Genomic DNA, 16,256 nt, shown 5'->3' on the forward strand with positions numbered 1-16,256 from the left:
GCGCATCTTTTTTTCTGGAATGCGCGCGCAGGTCCAAAAAAAAAAGATGCGCACCGAACACCATCTCCTGGTACTCAAATGAGTAACTCACTAAAAAAAGTTATGTGCACCCCTGATAATAACCGACTGTATAATGAGCGAGAAACAAGTTTGCTATCTTCACAATAAAAAAAATCTTTGGCCAAATGACTCCACGACCACCAATCGCTATCAAGATATACCACAGCGCGCGTTTTTTTCCCCATCGTTCCAGTCCTGGAGTGGACTGCTCAGTCGTAACTGACCAGTTTATGGGTTAATAAATGTGCCATTTTTACTATAAGAAAATGTTGTCTTTTCCCTTTCTTCTGGGAGTACACCAGAATGCTTAATTTACATGTTAAAATAGCAAAATTTGGCTGGGGGGGATGCCCCGAGACCCCCCTACAACCCTTATGAGTTTGCAGGTATGGAGTCAACAGGTTGGGCAAAATAACGCAGTGGTTAATTTCCTACTGGGGATACGAGTATCTACGCATGGTATTGTATTATCGCTGGTGTGGATAGACCTTATTCATATTTGTTGTTTTGGGGAAAACCTAGAATCTTGGGGAAACCATTACAACTCTTCATTGTTGTGATAGCATTTAGAATTGTCCTGTTTTCCCCCCCAGAGTCATTTCCCAGCCCAACCAACCAATAAAAACACTGGGTAAATAAGGATAGAAGACACTTCACATAATTTACCTGAGAGAGCCTTTTCACTTGAATCAAAACACTGCTCTAACTTGGGATGGCAGACTTTATTTGTCACTTGAGTTGCAAATCCAAAGAATAAAACATGGGAACCCTTTTCTGAAGCTGGAAAAGGTTAGCCCTGTGTCTGAGCCCAGTAGACACTGGAAACTGACTGAGGGGCGGTGGTGGGGTTAGGGTCAGCAGAGGACATCATTACCAGATAAACACTTGCTACTTGCTCTAACTTGCTTTGGCTGTCCGTCAAGGCAAACACTGGCTTTCACAACTTTAGACAAAAAAAACAGTCGGTACATGGTAACAAAAAAAATCCACATGTAGGTTTTAAGTAAATAGCGGTAAACTTCATGACATGCTCCGTTATAATATATGCATAAATGCTGCTTTCTGCTAGGTGCTCTAAGACGCCTGACATGTTGCATTGGATGGATACATGGGTACATAATGCCATCTACTTATAAGCTCTGCTGCTAGGCTACTGTCCAAACGGCTTGGACACGTGTACGAATGTGAAAGCTTCATAACTCAACGGGAAGGAGTGGGCAAGTTGTATTGAAACGGGCTAGCACCTGATGGTTGAATGGTTGAAAGGTTGGTGCTCCTGTGAAATAGGAGCAGGATTCACTAAAATCATCTGCCATGCAATGCCATCTCAGTAGCTACGATTCCACTGCATTTAAACCTGAAACACAGGAGCTAAGCCATCTGGTTTCACCACAATCTCACAAAGCAGAAGTGCATGCATGCGTGTGGGGGAGAAGAAATAAAGACAGATTTGAATGATTACAGCCACATGGATAAAAGAGCCATTTTAAGGCGCTTCATGGGCATGCAGAAACATCCGTCCTGTAGGTACAACCTCCATGATGGTAAGACACAAGACCACTCTCTGTGGCATGGGGCGAAAACCAACAGCATACAAAGTCATAAAGGGCAGAATCCGATTTGTACTCTGATGTGCTCATGGCTTGGATTGGCTGTAGCTGCATTGGCATAAAGACATTTTGTTCCTTAATGAAGTCTAGAGTCTACTGGCTCCAAATCAAGGAAATGTCAGACTGAGGTGTGGTTGTGTCAGCGCAGGGTACGGTGTGGGACCGTCACACACACACACACACTGCTCAGCCTCCCAGGTACTATGGCCAGGGCATATCTAAGGGGGAGGATCATTCGGGGGTCCTCTGTTTGAGTTGGAAGTACCGGCGAGGTCTTGTTGAACTTACTCCTGTGAGCCTCCTGTTTCTTGACACCAGTCAGCAATGATGGACAAGAGGTATTATTTTTTTTTGCATCTGCTGTATTGACCAGAGATGTCAGCAGGGGCAGAAAGAGGCGATTTCACATTTTTCAAACACCGGAAAGTGTGTGTGTGCTCTTGTCATGGGGAACCGTCTTATTTCATTCATGCATTCTTGGATGGATGGATGGACTCGTGACGTGTGTTTTGTTGTACTAGCACCGATAAGAGATGTCATTTGTTTCTAACCTCTTGACTCCAACTATTTGTGGGAAGTACTCAAAAGATTGTTATCAAGACATGTTGCGCCTGGCCTAGCGGAGCAGGTTTTGTCAGCATGTGTCTCTTCTTGTGTTGCTGGAGGGAGCCTGGCTGTCGGCCATACGGGGCCCACTCAGCCAGACGAGGGCCCCTGGGTGCATGCGATGGGGGTGGTTGTTGTTAAATCATTGTCCGAGCAACATATGGTAACAGGCCTCCGTGTCGGTAGTAGATCAGGTCCATCTCGCTGTCTATGAGCGCCGTCACGCCAAACGACTTCCCTTCGCTGGTCTATAGAGACACAAAGACAGAAGGGTGGTTTGTAAACATGTGTACTTTGAAATAAACCAACACTTTAAAATAGAGAGTCGGGCTTCTCTTTATTGCAGAGAATTTTTCAACATTCAATCATCATTTCCATTATATGTTTTTGATATATGATTGAGTCGGCATTTATGCAGACTCAATCTAACATGAAACAATGCCTGTTGCCATCCTTTCCTTATCCAAACTATCAGAAAAAGTAAAAAAACAAGAAGTGAACCACTGTATGTGGATTTTAAATAAAGAAAGTAAAAAAATAATACAACATATATACAAGCACTATAACTATAATATAATATACAACAATATAACTCATACACAATCTAAAAATCAACTCTTTAAAGCATACAGGAGTGCCCACCTGCACCGTGAGAGCGTGCCCCAGACCCAGCTCCTCGGGCAGGCTGATGGAGAACTTCTCCTTCCCGCTGAGCTCCAGTGAGTCAGCCGTCTGGCCCGGCAGGAAGCTCAGTGGCAGGATGCCCATCCCCAGCAGCTGGCTCTTGTGGAGCTTCTGGAAGCTCTCGGCGATGATGGCTCGCACCCCCTGCGGAGAGAGAGGCGGGTTGGGAGGGAAATGGATGAGGAGAACCATGGTGGAATACAGTTATCTGCACGCGACCCAGAGAGCAGCACGCGACCCAGGCTGGGGTGACCCAGGCTGGGGTGACCCTCTGTTTCTATGCTAACGTGTCATTCCCTCTCTCTTTCTCCCCAATAAAAAAAAGACACAAAAGCCCATCAAATATATTTAGAATAAAGTGTACAGCCGCCATAGCTCACAGTCAGCATGGTGTTGGTTTTCGCATTGTTAAAGGGCATATAAAAAATGTGTTCGGGGCAGATATTGCCATGACCAGACGGCAGGTTATCTGCTGTTCCCGAGATGGACCGTGTTGTACTAAAGCCGTCGGACGTGACAGAGCTCAACACGATTAGCATGGGTCAGCTCTTTAACCTGTGTGACCTTCAGACTGCCTGGTGAATGCAAGTGATACATGTATCAGTATAAATAAAATATTACCAGCAGGCAGGGTCCTTTGGCCACCCAGTCCCTGGAGCTCCCCGAGCCGTAGTCCTTCCCTGCCAGGATGATGAGGGGGATCCCCTCCCTCTGGTAGCGCTCTGCTGCCTCAAACACATCCAGCTACACAGGAGGGGAGAGGGGGGGCACTGGGTTAGAACAGCCTCAACACACACTACAACGGCCTCAACACACACACACACACACACACACACCCTACGTCAAAAGAACCACACACGCCCCGCATCAACCCACACACACACACACAGATCCTGCTTGAACACACACACACACACACACACAGGCCCCGCTTTAACACACGCCTGCATCAACACACACACACACACACACCCCCCCACACAACACCCACCCAGCTTCAACACACACACACACATGCCCCGCTTCAACAAACACACACAAAAATATATAGTCAAGTTATTCATTCAAAGTCACTCAGGTACGTACAGTCACATCAGTCCTGTATCCTGTTATATCCATCCATTTGAATCAGAGTGACCGATAACAAAGCCCTCGATGCTGTAACCATCCACGACCCCCGCCCGGCACCCAGCCCCCTCTCACCGTCTGGCCTGATGGAATGTGCAGGGTCTTGGGTCCCGACTTGCCGATGAAGCGGTTCAGGAGCTTGATGCTGGCGAACGTCCCCCTGGTCATCACGGCATCGTTCCCTCGCCGGGCGCCGTACGAGTTGAACTCCCGGGGCGTCAGGCTGGGACGGGACAGGGAGGGGCGAGAGAATGAGTGACTGTGTGTGTGTGAGTGAGAGTGAGTGAGAGAGTGAGTGAGCTTGTGAGTGAGTGAGTGTGAGAGTGAGTGAGCTTGTGAGTGAGTGAGTGTGAGAGTGTGTGAGAGTGAGTGAGTGAGTCTGAGAGTGTGTGAGTGAGAGTGAGTGAGTGAGTGAGTGAGTGAGTGAGTGAGTGAGTGAGTGAGTGAGTGAGTGAGTGAGTGAGTGAGTGAGTGAGTGAGTGAGTGAGTGAGTGAGTGAGTGAGTGAGTGAGTGAGTGAGTGAGTGAGTGAGTGAGTGAGTGAGTGAGTGAGTGAGTGTGTGTGTGTGTGTGTGTGTGTGTGATTGCCTGCATGTACGCGTGTGTGTGAGTGAGTTTCTCTCACCGTTTGCTCAGCAGGTACTTGGCAGCGGCGCTGACCCTGGAGATGCTGCCGGCTGGGGAGATGTGGTCGGTGGTCACCTTGTTTCCTAGGAACAGCAGGGCGTGGGCGTGCTCTATGGAGCGGGGGGGCTGCACCTCTTTACTCTGAAAAACAGGGAGGCCGCTGGTCGTCAGGCTGATATTGCTTGTTTTACTTAAACTTTATTTTCACTGTTGATAATGGCTTGATAATCTGTAATTGCAGACCGTATTAATGTCAAACCCATCCGTAAAACCATTTCCATCAACATTGCTACTTACTCAGACTATGTATATAGACATATTTTCTATATTTATTTTTTGGATTTTGTATGGGATAATTGGATTTTTTTTAAATCCAATTATAATATACACAACAGTCTTTCCCGTATTTCCCGTCTGGGATGAGTAAAGCACCATCATGTCTATTCGATGATAAACACTGACCAGCTTGTGGAAGAAGGCGGGCGGGCGGATGTAGGTGGACTTTTGGTCCCAGGGGAACACCACAGACTCTGGGCACTCCAGGTTGCTCCACAGCGAGTTCCCCTTCTGCAGGAGAGCACAGCACCAATCAGCATGACCAACGGGTGAACTAACTAACAAACTACCCTGTTCCAGCTGGAAGCTGCTGGTGTTCCGAGTAGGGGGGGGGGGGGGGGGGGGGGTAAGACTCTCCTCACCTCCATCCTGCTATGGAGCTCCTGGAAGATGGACGACACCACCGTGTCCTCCTCCATCTGCTGCACCTCCTCTCTGGATGGCCACACGTCACGCAGGAACATCTCCTTCCCCTCAGGAGTCACCCCTGAGAGAGAGCGAGAGCAAGAGTGAGAATCCCCCAGTATAACCGGACTCAGCGACAGCCTAAGCGCCTAACCCTAACCCTACAGTGTTTACCATGCGCTGTCTAAAATGATTTGAGGCGCTCAGGTGAACAGAGCTCAGAGCCACACTTACCCAGGGGTTCCTTCTCAAAGTCAATGTCCACCGTCCCTGCGATGGCGTAGGCCACCACCAGGGGGGGCGAGGCCAGGTAGTTGGCTCTCACGCAGTCAAACAGGCGCCCTTCAAAGTGCCTGTTGCCAGACAGCACGCCGCACGCCACCAGGTTCCCCTACAACACAAGGGGTGGAGTTTGGAACGGTTCCGAAGTGTTTGCCCAACCCTCCAGAGATGGGAAGAGGCTAGTGCCAGGCAAACCCAAGTAGGGATCGAGATCCCATGGGCCAACTGCGCAATGTACCTGTTTGATCGCATCGGCCACGCCTTCAGGCAGTGGTGCCGTGTTGCCCACACAGGTAGCACAGCCGTATCCTATCACCTCAAAGCTGCAGAGAAACAATAACAAGAATAACGAGTCACACAATGGCTCTGTGTTTGTGTGTGTGCGTGTGCGTGTGTGTGTGTGTGTGCGCGCGCACACGCATACCCACCCTAGCTGGCTGAGGAAGGGCAGGACTCCACTGGTGTTGAGGTACTGGGTCACCATTCCGGTCCCGGGGGCCAGGCTGGTCCTGATGTAAGGCTTGACACCAAGCCCCGCCTCCACTGCCTTCTTCGCCAGCAGACCTGCCAGTCAAACAATGTGCGCAATTACAATAAAATAATATAATAAATAATATAATAATCATAATAAACAATTTCATAAAAATGCACAATGTTTTCATGCCTGAAAATTATGAGAATCTATTATAAAAAAAACAAAATAAGGAATGTGAAAATAAATGTGGAAATAATGGGATATAATGACAATCAATACTGGATTGATTATGTATTTGCATCTATATGGATGAATCCTGTCATAACAATACTATATTAGAACAAGGTGAGGCCTAGGAATCAAGGAGATATATATATACATATATATATATATAGTGAACACTTAATGATTGATGGCCCTAGTGGTACATAAAGCCCCTTCAGCATTAACACCATGATCTCACGGTTGATGAGCCAGACATGCCCGTACTAGTTTCCACCTGGGCACCACCAGACCAGGTGGTCCTGCCGGTTGTCATGGAGACCCACCTGCGGCCAGCATCACTGACGGGTTGCAGTTGTTGGTGCAGCTGATGACGGCGGCGATGACCAGCGAGCCGTGGGCCAGCTGGTACTCCTGGCCCGCGTGCTGGAAGGGAACCTGGGTCTGTAGCCGGTCTGGGGCCACGTGGAAGCCTTTGAAGCCCACCTGGCCCCGGGAGGAGGAGAGGACAGGGTGAGTACACACGCGTTAATCCAGAGCCGCTTTCCGTCAATTCCTTCTCAGATGTCATTACTGAGTAGATTAGGGGCTAGGGGTGAGGCCTCTTGCTCAAGGATTCCTACGGGTAGACGGGGGGACCTGGGGATTTGAAACGAGGACCTGTTGGCCGGAATATTTATTCCGGCCAAAGTGACAAACACCTGCATCAGGGGACCTGACATCAAACATGTGTGTAGCGATCGAAGGCTGGACCCTTACCTTCTCTTTCAGACAGCTGTGGAAGTCCACCTTCATGTCGCTGACAGCCACCCTGTCCTGGGGCCTTTTGGGACCGCTCACGTGGGGAATAAAGGAGCTCAGTTGGATCTCTATCACCTGTGGAAAGAGCACAGTTCCAGGTTAAAGGGTGTGTTGTCCGTAGAGTGAAACTGCACAGCTCTAAAGTCACCATTACAGGTTGTCTCTAAAATCGCCACCCAGCTGAACGGTTGTGGGTTTGAACCCAATTGTCCACAGGCTACCTGTAGGCATGTTTGAGCAACATTGCCAATCCCTGCCTGCCCCTTCATGACACCCATCTAATAATCACTGCAAGACGCTTAGGATATAAGTGTCTCATAGTAGCTCCAAGGTGTAAGGCCCCAACCAGGCCAGTTACTGAAGGGGTTGGGTGTCTTGCTCAAGGACCCAGAGCAGTTCACTGAGCAGCCCTCGAGAGAATGTTCCTCCTTCTAAGAATAGACATCCTTGCACATTAAAACCCCTCCTACGGCTACCTGCTGTGAAGCCATTTCCATTGCTTAGTTGCATCTATTGTTCACAGAGAATCACCAATGCAGCATTGTCCCTGCTAGGCCACTCTAGCTTGGAACCCTAAACCTTATAGAAACCTTCAACTTCATACATCAAAGACTGCCGTTCTCAGTGTGCACTTGTACTTGGTGACACAATGTCCTCAGAGGCACTGCTGGGATGTGAGCCTAGTACCACGTTGAAACCTTCAATTCTGTATCCACAGTTCCTTCAGACACTCTGAGGTTATGGTCATAGTAAGGCACATGCATGTGGCTCCTGCGGTGCAGACATTGGGGATTGAACACAAAACCCCTAACCCCTCGACCGTCCAGTCCCACGTCTCCACCACCACCAGCAGACACCACCTACCTCTGAATAGACTGGGTCCTCCTCAGAGTCCTCGTAGCTTCTGAAAAGGTTCACAGCCTTCATGTACGACTCCAGTAGTTCAAGTTTGTCCTGGCTAAAGTCTGGAGAGGAAAGAAACATGAAAGATTACAGGAAAGGCTTGCAGAAGGTGTTCACTAAGATTAAGATACAACAGATAGAATATTGCCTGCCAATGCAGGCTCTTGTTCGACTTGTAACTTGTGGGTTAGACAGGCTTGTGTGTGTGTGTGTGTGTGTGTGTGTGTGTGTGTGTGTGTGTGTGTGTGTGTGTGTGTGTGTGTGTGTGTGTGTGTGTGTGTGTGTGAGAATGGTTGAAATTCTTTATTGACAAAGGGATCAAACAGAATAAAGCCCAAGGGCTTATTTCCATTGTGTTAATTTCGTGTGTAATGTTATGTGTATGTGGGTCATTTTGTGACCCACATACACAACTGAAATCCCACTCCGTGTTTCACCAATAATGGTGGAAGTCTCTCTCTCTCTGGGACTCACTGGTCTGCTTAAAGTGCTTGAGTGTGACTTGATCGATGGGGAAGAAGCTGACGGTGGCGTTGTATTCAGGGCACATGTTGGCGATGGTGGTCCGGTCGGGGACCGACAGCTGGGCCACCCCCGGGCCAAAGAACTCCACAAACCGCCCGGCGATGTTAGCCTGCCGCAGGTGCTGGGTGGAAGGAAAAAAACACACAGGAAATAAAAAAAGTTAGAATACATCATACCACAGCAGTGTTAAATACTTGATTCCGACTGGACAATAACGTTCCAAGGGAGCGAGTTTTAACACTTTCAAATTCAATGCGCAACAATACCTAATATTAAAGGCCAATGTGCAGGTTTTTTTTTTTTTCTTTTCTGGCAGTTTTCTAGTTGGTAATAAACATTTAAACAATTATCCATTGTATTTGATGTTGTAGGGTATCACAAAAAAGAAATATAATAAGGAAAAGTAGGTGATATTTTAGCGGTTTGCTAACAGGTTAGCGATGATTCTTATTTCTCCCACAATGCATTGCATGACGTCACATGAGGTACTCCGCTTTGGGACGACAGCCGAAAGCCCGCCTTGATATCTTTGAGAGAGACGAGTAGCAGCTAGTGAGAGAGTGACAGTGTCAGATTATATAAGTAAATATATAGATAGAGATAGCCTAGATAGATAGATATATAGATAGATAGAATAACAACATAACATGACACACGTGTGGTTTGAGAACGTTTTAGACTCAATCAATATGAGAACGTTTTAGACTCAATCAATATGAATATGAATATTTTTATTTTATGTTTTAAAAAAAAAAGGAATCAGTTCTCTTCGTTCACCTTCGGGATTCTTTCGTTCTGACCGAATCGTTCGCGAATCGCCCATGCCTAATGAACATACTCGTGCCTGCTGGCTTGAAGGGGACCATGATGGGCGCGCACCAAGCATCACCCGCATTCATTCATTCTATTAAATACTCACTCGCGGTAAAACTGTTTTCTCACGATCAAATACTCTTCAATCCTAAAAGTAATGGGCTTGTACACGATGTCTGGGTCAAGAACATATGTTCGCTGTATGGTGTTTGCAGATGCATTGATTTAAAAGTACAACTTACCGTTGTATCAGCTGTTCTTTCCCAAATCATTTAACCAATAATTTACTCTAAAACTAGATTTTGTTTTGGAAGCCTGGAATATACTTTGCTCGAATGTATTATTATTATTTTAACGCATGGCATAGCCTACTATACTTCATTCATGTTCATTCATGCAGCCCTATGGAAAAAAAATGTTTCCACAATCCACACGCTATTCCACACGCTATTTCTATGCAGTTTCACACGTATGAATAATCTTTGACATCATAATATTTAACATGCAAGTGTAGTGGTGCCTGGTTGCTGCGGGGGAAGATCAGCTTTGCGCCGGGTGCAAACTAGCAACGACACATGCGTCGGTGTAGAAAGTCAATTGCGCCGGGCGCAAGATAGGGCCCTTCTTCTGTTTGGCGCACATGGCTAATTTGCATACGCGCACAGGGCTGTCGGAATGGGAACTTGTCGTACTGGCAGCATTTCAGGGGCGCGATTACGGGCTGGCGGAGTTACATTTCAAGTTCAAGTAAAAATAATAAGAAAAGCGTATTCAATTTGTGGCGCTCGTTGTTCAATCTGTGGCGCAGCGCCACACATTGGCCTATGTGTGGGAAACACTGATGCTATCTTTAGCACAAACGGATTCAGGCAGCATGCCTCAAATCCAGGATGCTCAGTTAGGCACGTTACATCTGCATCTTACATCGGGGTAAGCTCCTCGACCAGCGACCAAAACGCGCTCACCTCCCTACAACACAAGCTCTCCACCACAGTTTCCATGGGACGACACCGCCCACACAGACACCTGCCAAACACAGCGACAAAGACACGCTTACTACTCTCTCCCTGTCCCGGTAAGCGGTACCCTGACGGTGTCAATGACAATCAACCACGAGGAAAACTAGTTAGCACTATCAAAAATAATCACACTGAAGACATGACCAGCCTACTCGGCTTCGGTTACGTTTGCAAACAACATTTTCACCGGAGAAAGAGGTAAAAGCTTAGAAATAAAGCCAACGACATAATCACTGTCACTAGATATAAAGAAAACGTTGACTTTCACTCGATGCTATTCACTGACAGTAAAAAAAAAAAAAGTTGTTATTGTATGCACTGCTGTTCATAGACTACTAGCTCCAGCGCTCCTTGCTGCGTTTCTAAATAGCTCACCAGGACACTTCACCAACTCTCCAGTCATTCTCCTCTGACCATGCATTTATTTGTCTTTGACGGCCATCGGCTCTCGGTATTTCCTCATTCGCCCTCTCACGTCTAACCGGTTCGAAATATCATAAATGTTAACTGTGGGTCTTGCCACCTCTTCCTATTGAGCCTCTTCCTCATCCCAGTTAGACGGCATAGTGCTCTAGTAGCAGCTTCAAGGCTCCACCACGACTACCTCATGTGACGTCATCGCCGAGCGCGTAAAAAAATAACCGTTACTAACCAAAAACTACAAAAACTGGACTTTAACACCATTTTGGAGACATTTCTAACTTTATATACATATCTTGAGTGCTTTATGTACCCATTAATCGACAGTGGTGTTTAACCTGCACATTGGCCTTTAACAACACACTTGTTTCCTTGACTGTGCCAAAACAATATGCAGACAGTGCCACAAAAAGACAAAAGGACAACAAGCACGGTAGCAGGAGCTTAGGGAACATGACTGAACATGTTGCTCTGTTGCTGTCAAGACGGAGCAGAGCCAGAGAGATGGTCTGCTAACTCTGCTCAGAGCCCAAGCTTTAGTCATAAACAGACCAACCATACCAGGGGGATCACAGCTGTTTTCCACTACTGTGGATTGTATAAGTATGGGGCTGACGGCAAACAAACATATCCAAACCAAAACCTTCAAAAATATACTTTTTGTTCAGTGTTCTTCCAATGTTGTGTGAAATATTTTTGTTGTTGATATATCTCTCTGATTCAGATGTATTTGAATTGTTCATTTACTCTTCTTGTAGGGTCGTTTCCATTGTCAACAAGCAATTTATTATTGAGTTGTACTTTTGTGCAAAATCTTCGGACAGTAACATGGGCTAGCGGTTACCTTGGTGATGCCCAGGACCACGTCGATGGAGGTGGTCAGAGGGTTGATGGAGCCCTCCAGCTTACACCCGACCACCTGGGGTAGGGTCAGGGCCACCGGCTGGCCCAGCATCACCGCCTCTGCCTCGATCCCTCCCACACCTGCCCAGGTGAATTCAGCGTTACAAGGGTGACCGGGTTTTAGACTAGAGAGCTTATGGGGAGGGGGGGCGTAGCCAAGCTGCTGTGTTGGGCAACAGTGAGACATTTGGCATTCAGCATACATATTTTGCTGTGCCTTGTGTTTTACTTCCACAAAAACAAAAGCTTGCAATTTCCCAAGGTTTGGATGAGCACATCCATTGCATAGAATACACTTTGGAAACAAGTTTGACCTTAATTTTAAAAAATGGTTTAATAACTCTCCTTCCAAATAATATCTATTTAACAATGTCCCCGCTACGGTGAGTTGTACATAGTTGTATAAAGGGGGAGGCAATTTGCAATCAATAATAAAGACAATCCAGAACTGTCTTGGTATTTCTGGTTTCGGTTGGCTAGCGGTGTGCCGGTATGTCTTACCCCAGCCCAGTACACCCAGTCCGTTGATCATGGTGGTGTGAGAGTCGGTCCCCACAACGCTGTCGGGGTACACCAGGCCATTGCTGACGTGGACTACGCGACACAGGTGCTCCAGGTTCACCTGATGAACTGCGCCCACGTCCGGCGGGACCACGTTCACATTCTGGAACGCTTTGGAGCACCACTGCCAGGACGAAGAAGACCGGTTTACACACTTTTACACATTTTACTGTCCTTGTGAGGACTGAGGAGATGTAGGATTTTTTAGAAATGTTAAAACTACCTTGAAAAACTGCAGCCTTTCTTTGTTCCGGATCAGCTCCATCTCTTGGCTCTTCACTGCAGTTTCTGGTCTGCAGGTGGAACACAGAAACAAAGGACAGTTTAGCTCAAGGTTTCCCTTCATTTTTCAGCCTGTGGCATAATGTTTATTTTCAGAAATATTTTTGACACATCTGCTGTAATATCAATTCTCCAGTTAAGTAGTTTGCACTAATTTGCTTGTGGCTATGAATCATTAGACAGTCCGTGGGTATATAAGAGAGCTTTAGACTTAGCTTTTTTTTTAATCAAACATACCTAAAAACACCTATAGCTTATGAAGCAGCAACCTCTCGTGACCCCACATACTTTTCAGGCGACCCCCAAATGGGAACCACCGTGTGAGCAGCGTGTCCACCATCATCAGCCAGCACCTCAAGACTTACTCAGAGACAGGCTGCAGGTGGAAGGGGCAGAGCAGGGGCGAGTTCTCTATCTGCTGGACGGCCGGTGGGTGTCTGCCTGGGGAGGCCGGGGGGTCGCTGCAGCTGCCCTTGCCACAGGATCCCCTAGCCCCGGCACACTGGGAGCCCCCACCCCGAGGCGGCTGCCTGGGGCCGCTGCCTTGGGCCGAGGATGTGGGGGCGGGGGTGGAGGAGGTGGAGCGAGGCACGCCCTGGCTCTGGTTCTCTCCTCCGCCAGGGTTGGGCGTGTTCTGGATGGCACTGAAGGATTCATCGGGTTTATACTTGTAGACTTGATACTAGTGGTAAAATATAAATAGGAAATACAATGTACGAAAAATAGCTGTGTCCTTATGTGTCTGTAGTTACAGAAGCAAAGACTCATAGACCGACTTATGCAGACATCATATTGGCCAAGTAGTAAGTACACCGTTGGTGCTTGAACACAAGCGCCAACACGCACACACAGAATTCAAAAAACTCAACAACAGTGTCCACTACTATTTTGTAGAATATATAAGTTATGGGATGTTATCTTATTGATGACATTATTGAAATCACTATCAATCAGCATTGACTACAGACATATCAAGGAAATGCCTTACCATTTGCTGAAGTCGATCTGTAGCGAGTGGTCCACTATGAGGTCGGTGGGACAGACTGGGTTGACCCGGCAAGGGTCCACACCATGTTTGACCAGGGCATCTCGCATTGCCGCCAAATCCACCATTGCGGGAATACCCCTATGGAGTTAAAACAGAAAATAAGCACAGGTTCAGATGGGAATGGGTCAAGAGCACAGAAGTGTTGTGTGTGCGATCTGTGTGGACCATCAGGACCAGCAGACTCACGTGAAGTCCTGCAGCAGGACCCGGGAGGGAGGAAACGGCACCTCAGCCACATTCTGTTGCTCCTGCCAGTCCAGATAGTTCTGGACGTCCTCCTCTTTCACGTAAAAGCCGTCACATTTACGAATGGCCGCCTCCAATAAGACACGGATGGATAGAGGCAGTTTTCCTGAAGTAAAATACAAGATGTTAAAGCTCAGTGTTTCCACTTTGTTCACATTATTTACGTTTTGTTAAAAACTAAGATTGCATTGACACAGCATTGTTGGCTGGAACATCTCAGCTGCCTTCCAGAATGAAAAAAGGGCTTAAAACAAACTCATCATCATCAACTTTTATTATTAGACTCAAGGTCCATTTTAAAAGACATAAAAAACAAAAAAGAGACAACACACATATACATTGGAAAAAAACATTCCCGCCACTTATAAAAGTAACTTATACCAATGTCTCCAAAGGTATGACTGGTAGCATACTGCAGCAGGTGACAACAGTAGAGAATACAGAGTTGGCTGGTCTAGACTTACCATATCTTGGGTCATTTAATTTCTGTGGGTTGAAGAATTGAACACCATCTTTCAATGTGTCAATCAAATGGCTGTACGGATGCTCTGTAGGAGAAAGATAACACTGATAAGTTTATGACCTAGACATAATAATTTTCTGGTATCCCACTGTAGACCAATATAGTAACATAACGTATATAACAACAATACTTGAGCAAAGCATTGCAATTGGTCAAAAGTGTGCGGAACCACTACAGGAATATTCTCATTATCTCATTATCTTAACCACCAGCTAAAATATTATCAATTTGAATGGTGTGTTGTCTAAATAAACTTCCCAACGTGTCATGTGTTGATAATAATATGGAGCTCAGTGTTGACATTGAAAGACAGGCTTGAAATTGAAAGGATTAAACTGTCAGGTCTCATTTTTTAATGCATAATCATTGTTCCTCACGTTGATGCCTCAAACATATACTAAAGTCCAGTAAAGCACAACGTTAGCCGATTACATATATTGTTCATATAAGTGGTCTTGTGTGTTAATCTCATGAGTAATTACGACCACCCGTGTTTGTTGGAGACTGGTCAGGCACCTGCAGAACCAAGACATTTCTGGTGATCTTGACTGTATAGCAGCAACATAAATGGTTGTGCAGACTATGGAAACGCCAAAAAAAACGCTTTAATCGATGAATAGATTACCCCGGGGGACCAAGGTTCACCATCATCTGAAGTGCAACATCAACACGTAAACAACATGACACAACGCAGGCGCTTCTACGGACAATAAAATACACGCGCCCATTATTCAAGGCCTAACCATTGCATTAATGACATGATTCACTCATGACAACAATGCGACCATCTATGCCAGGCAAAGGAGAGGGGGTAGATTCGTTTACGGGGGGGGATTATTGCGTATGGACAGATAAATCGTCCTTCCTCGTCATGACACTACCAACAACCCTAGCAGCGGTGCTAACTGTGCTCCTCAGAGAGGTCTGGGAGAGATAAGACTTGCTTGGTTTACACCGGGGTCTACACTGACACATATTGTCCAGTTTCAATTCGACACTTCGCCAGGTTGCTTGTCGAAATAGAAACGCTTGGTTTAATAATGTTCTTCTCGCATAATATGCTATGAAAGTACAAACACAACGCGTAGCCGAGTGTTCAACTCGGCTTCAAGAGGCGGTCTTCGGGTGCCATCCCCCCTCCAGCTAACAGTTTCAGGCTATATGTTCTTGAGGTCAATGTGTTGAATTGACTGTTATAACAGATAACAGGCCATCAATGATACATGTATAGTGGTGTCGCCAACAAATTCCCACCACTGGATTATACATTTGCTCAATAATACGTGTTCAACCGACGATCTCTCTTTACCTTTGACAAGAGCAGCGTACGCCATGATGACTGCTGAAAGGAGCACGGCCGTTCTCGTGACGTCGCTCGACGTCGTTTGACGTGTCGAGTTCTAGAGCCACGCCCCTTGGACTATTTACCAACAAATGAGGCCTGTGTTTGTGCTGTAGGTCGATATGGTTGTAACGATTACGAAAAGGACCAATGAAACCAATATATAACGCTGAATTAAAATATTACCATACTTATTATTATGTTATTATGGATATTATTTAGGATGAATCATATAATTGTTGTTTCAGTAGTAGTAGTAGTATTAGTAGTATAAGTAGTAGTAGTAGTAGTAGTAGTAGTAGTAGTAGTAGAAGTAGAAATAGTAGTAGTAGTAGTAGTTACAGCAACAGTAGTATAATTAACATAACGTTTTAAATATATCTTAGGAGTGAGAAGGGGGCGGGCTGTATTTCTACTGTTTTCATTTTAAACTATT

General features: G+C 46.3%; 1 protein-coding gene across 1 annotated transcript; it reads right to left on the reverse strand.

The window, feature by feature from the left end:
* Window positions 1-767: 767 nt before the first annotated feature.
* ireb2 (iron-responsive element binding protein 2) lies at window positions 768-15,840 on the reverse strand. The gene is made up of 22 exons (XM_084477654.1): window positions 15,788-15,840; window positions 14,420-14,503; window positions 13,896-14,061; window positions 13,650-13,787; window positions 13,027-13,305; window positions 12,603-12,672; window positions 12,320-12,503; window positions 11,760-11,899; window positions 8,613-8,784; window positions 8,100-8,200; window positions 7,194-7,310; window positions 6,761-6,920; window positions 6,166-6,301; window positions 5,976-6,060; window positions 5,690-5,846; window positions 5,413-5,537; window positions 5,177-5,281; window positions 4,713-4,855; window positions 4,164-4,311; window positions 3,582-3,704; window positions 2,919-3,104; window positions 768-2,524 (listed from the first exon to the last, which is right to left on the reverse strand). Exons 1-22 carry the CDS (start codon window positions 15,810-15,812, stop codon window positions 2,414-2,416), a joined length of 2,955 nt encoding a protein of 984 aa, XP_084333780.1. The 5' UTR covers window positions 15,813-15,840; the 3' UTR covers window positions 768-2,413.
* Window positions 15,841-16,256: the final 416 nt, after the last annotated feature.

Source organism: Micromesistius poutassou (assembly GCF_964030765.1).
Source record: "Micromesistius poutassou genome assembly, chromosome: 13".
In the NCBI taxonomy this organism is placed as follows: Eukaryota; Metazoa; Chordata; class Actinopteri; order Gadiformes; family Gadidae; genus Micromesistius; species Micromesistius poutassou.

Bases quoted from the DNA above. Each gene is read 5' to 3' on its own strand.
- ireb2 (XM_084477654.1), bottom strand. From the start codon at position 15,812: ATGGCGTACGCTGCTCTTGTCAAAG. The intron at 13,788-13,895 runs GTGAGTCTGCTG...TTAACTCCATAG, and splicing joins GTCCTGCTGCAGGACTTCAC to GGGTATTCCCGCAATGGTGG. The intron at 11,900-12,319 runs GTAAGACATACC...TCACCTGGGCAG, and splicing joins ACTGGGTGTACTGGGCTGGG to GTGTGGGAGGGATCGAGGCA.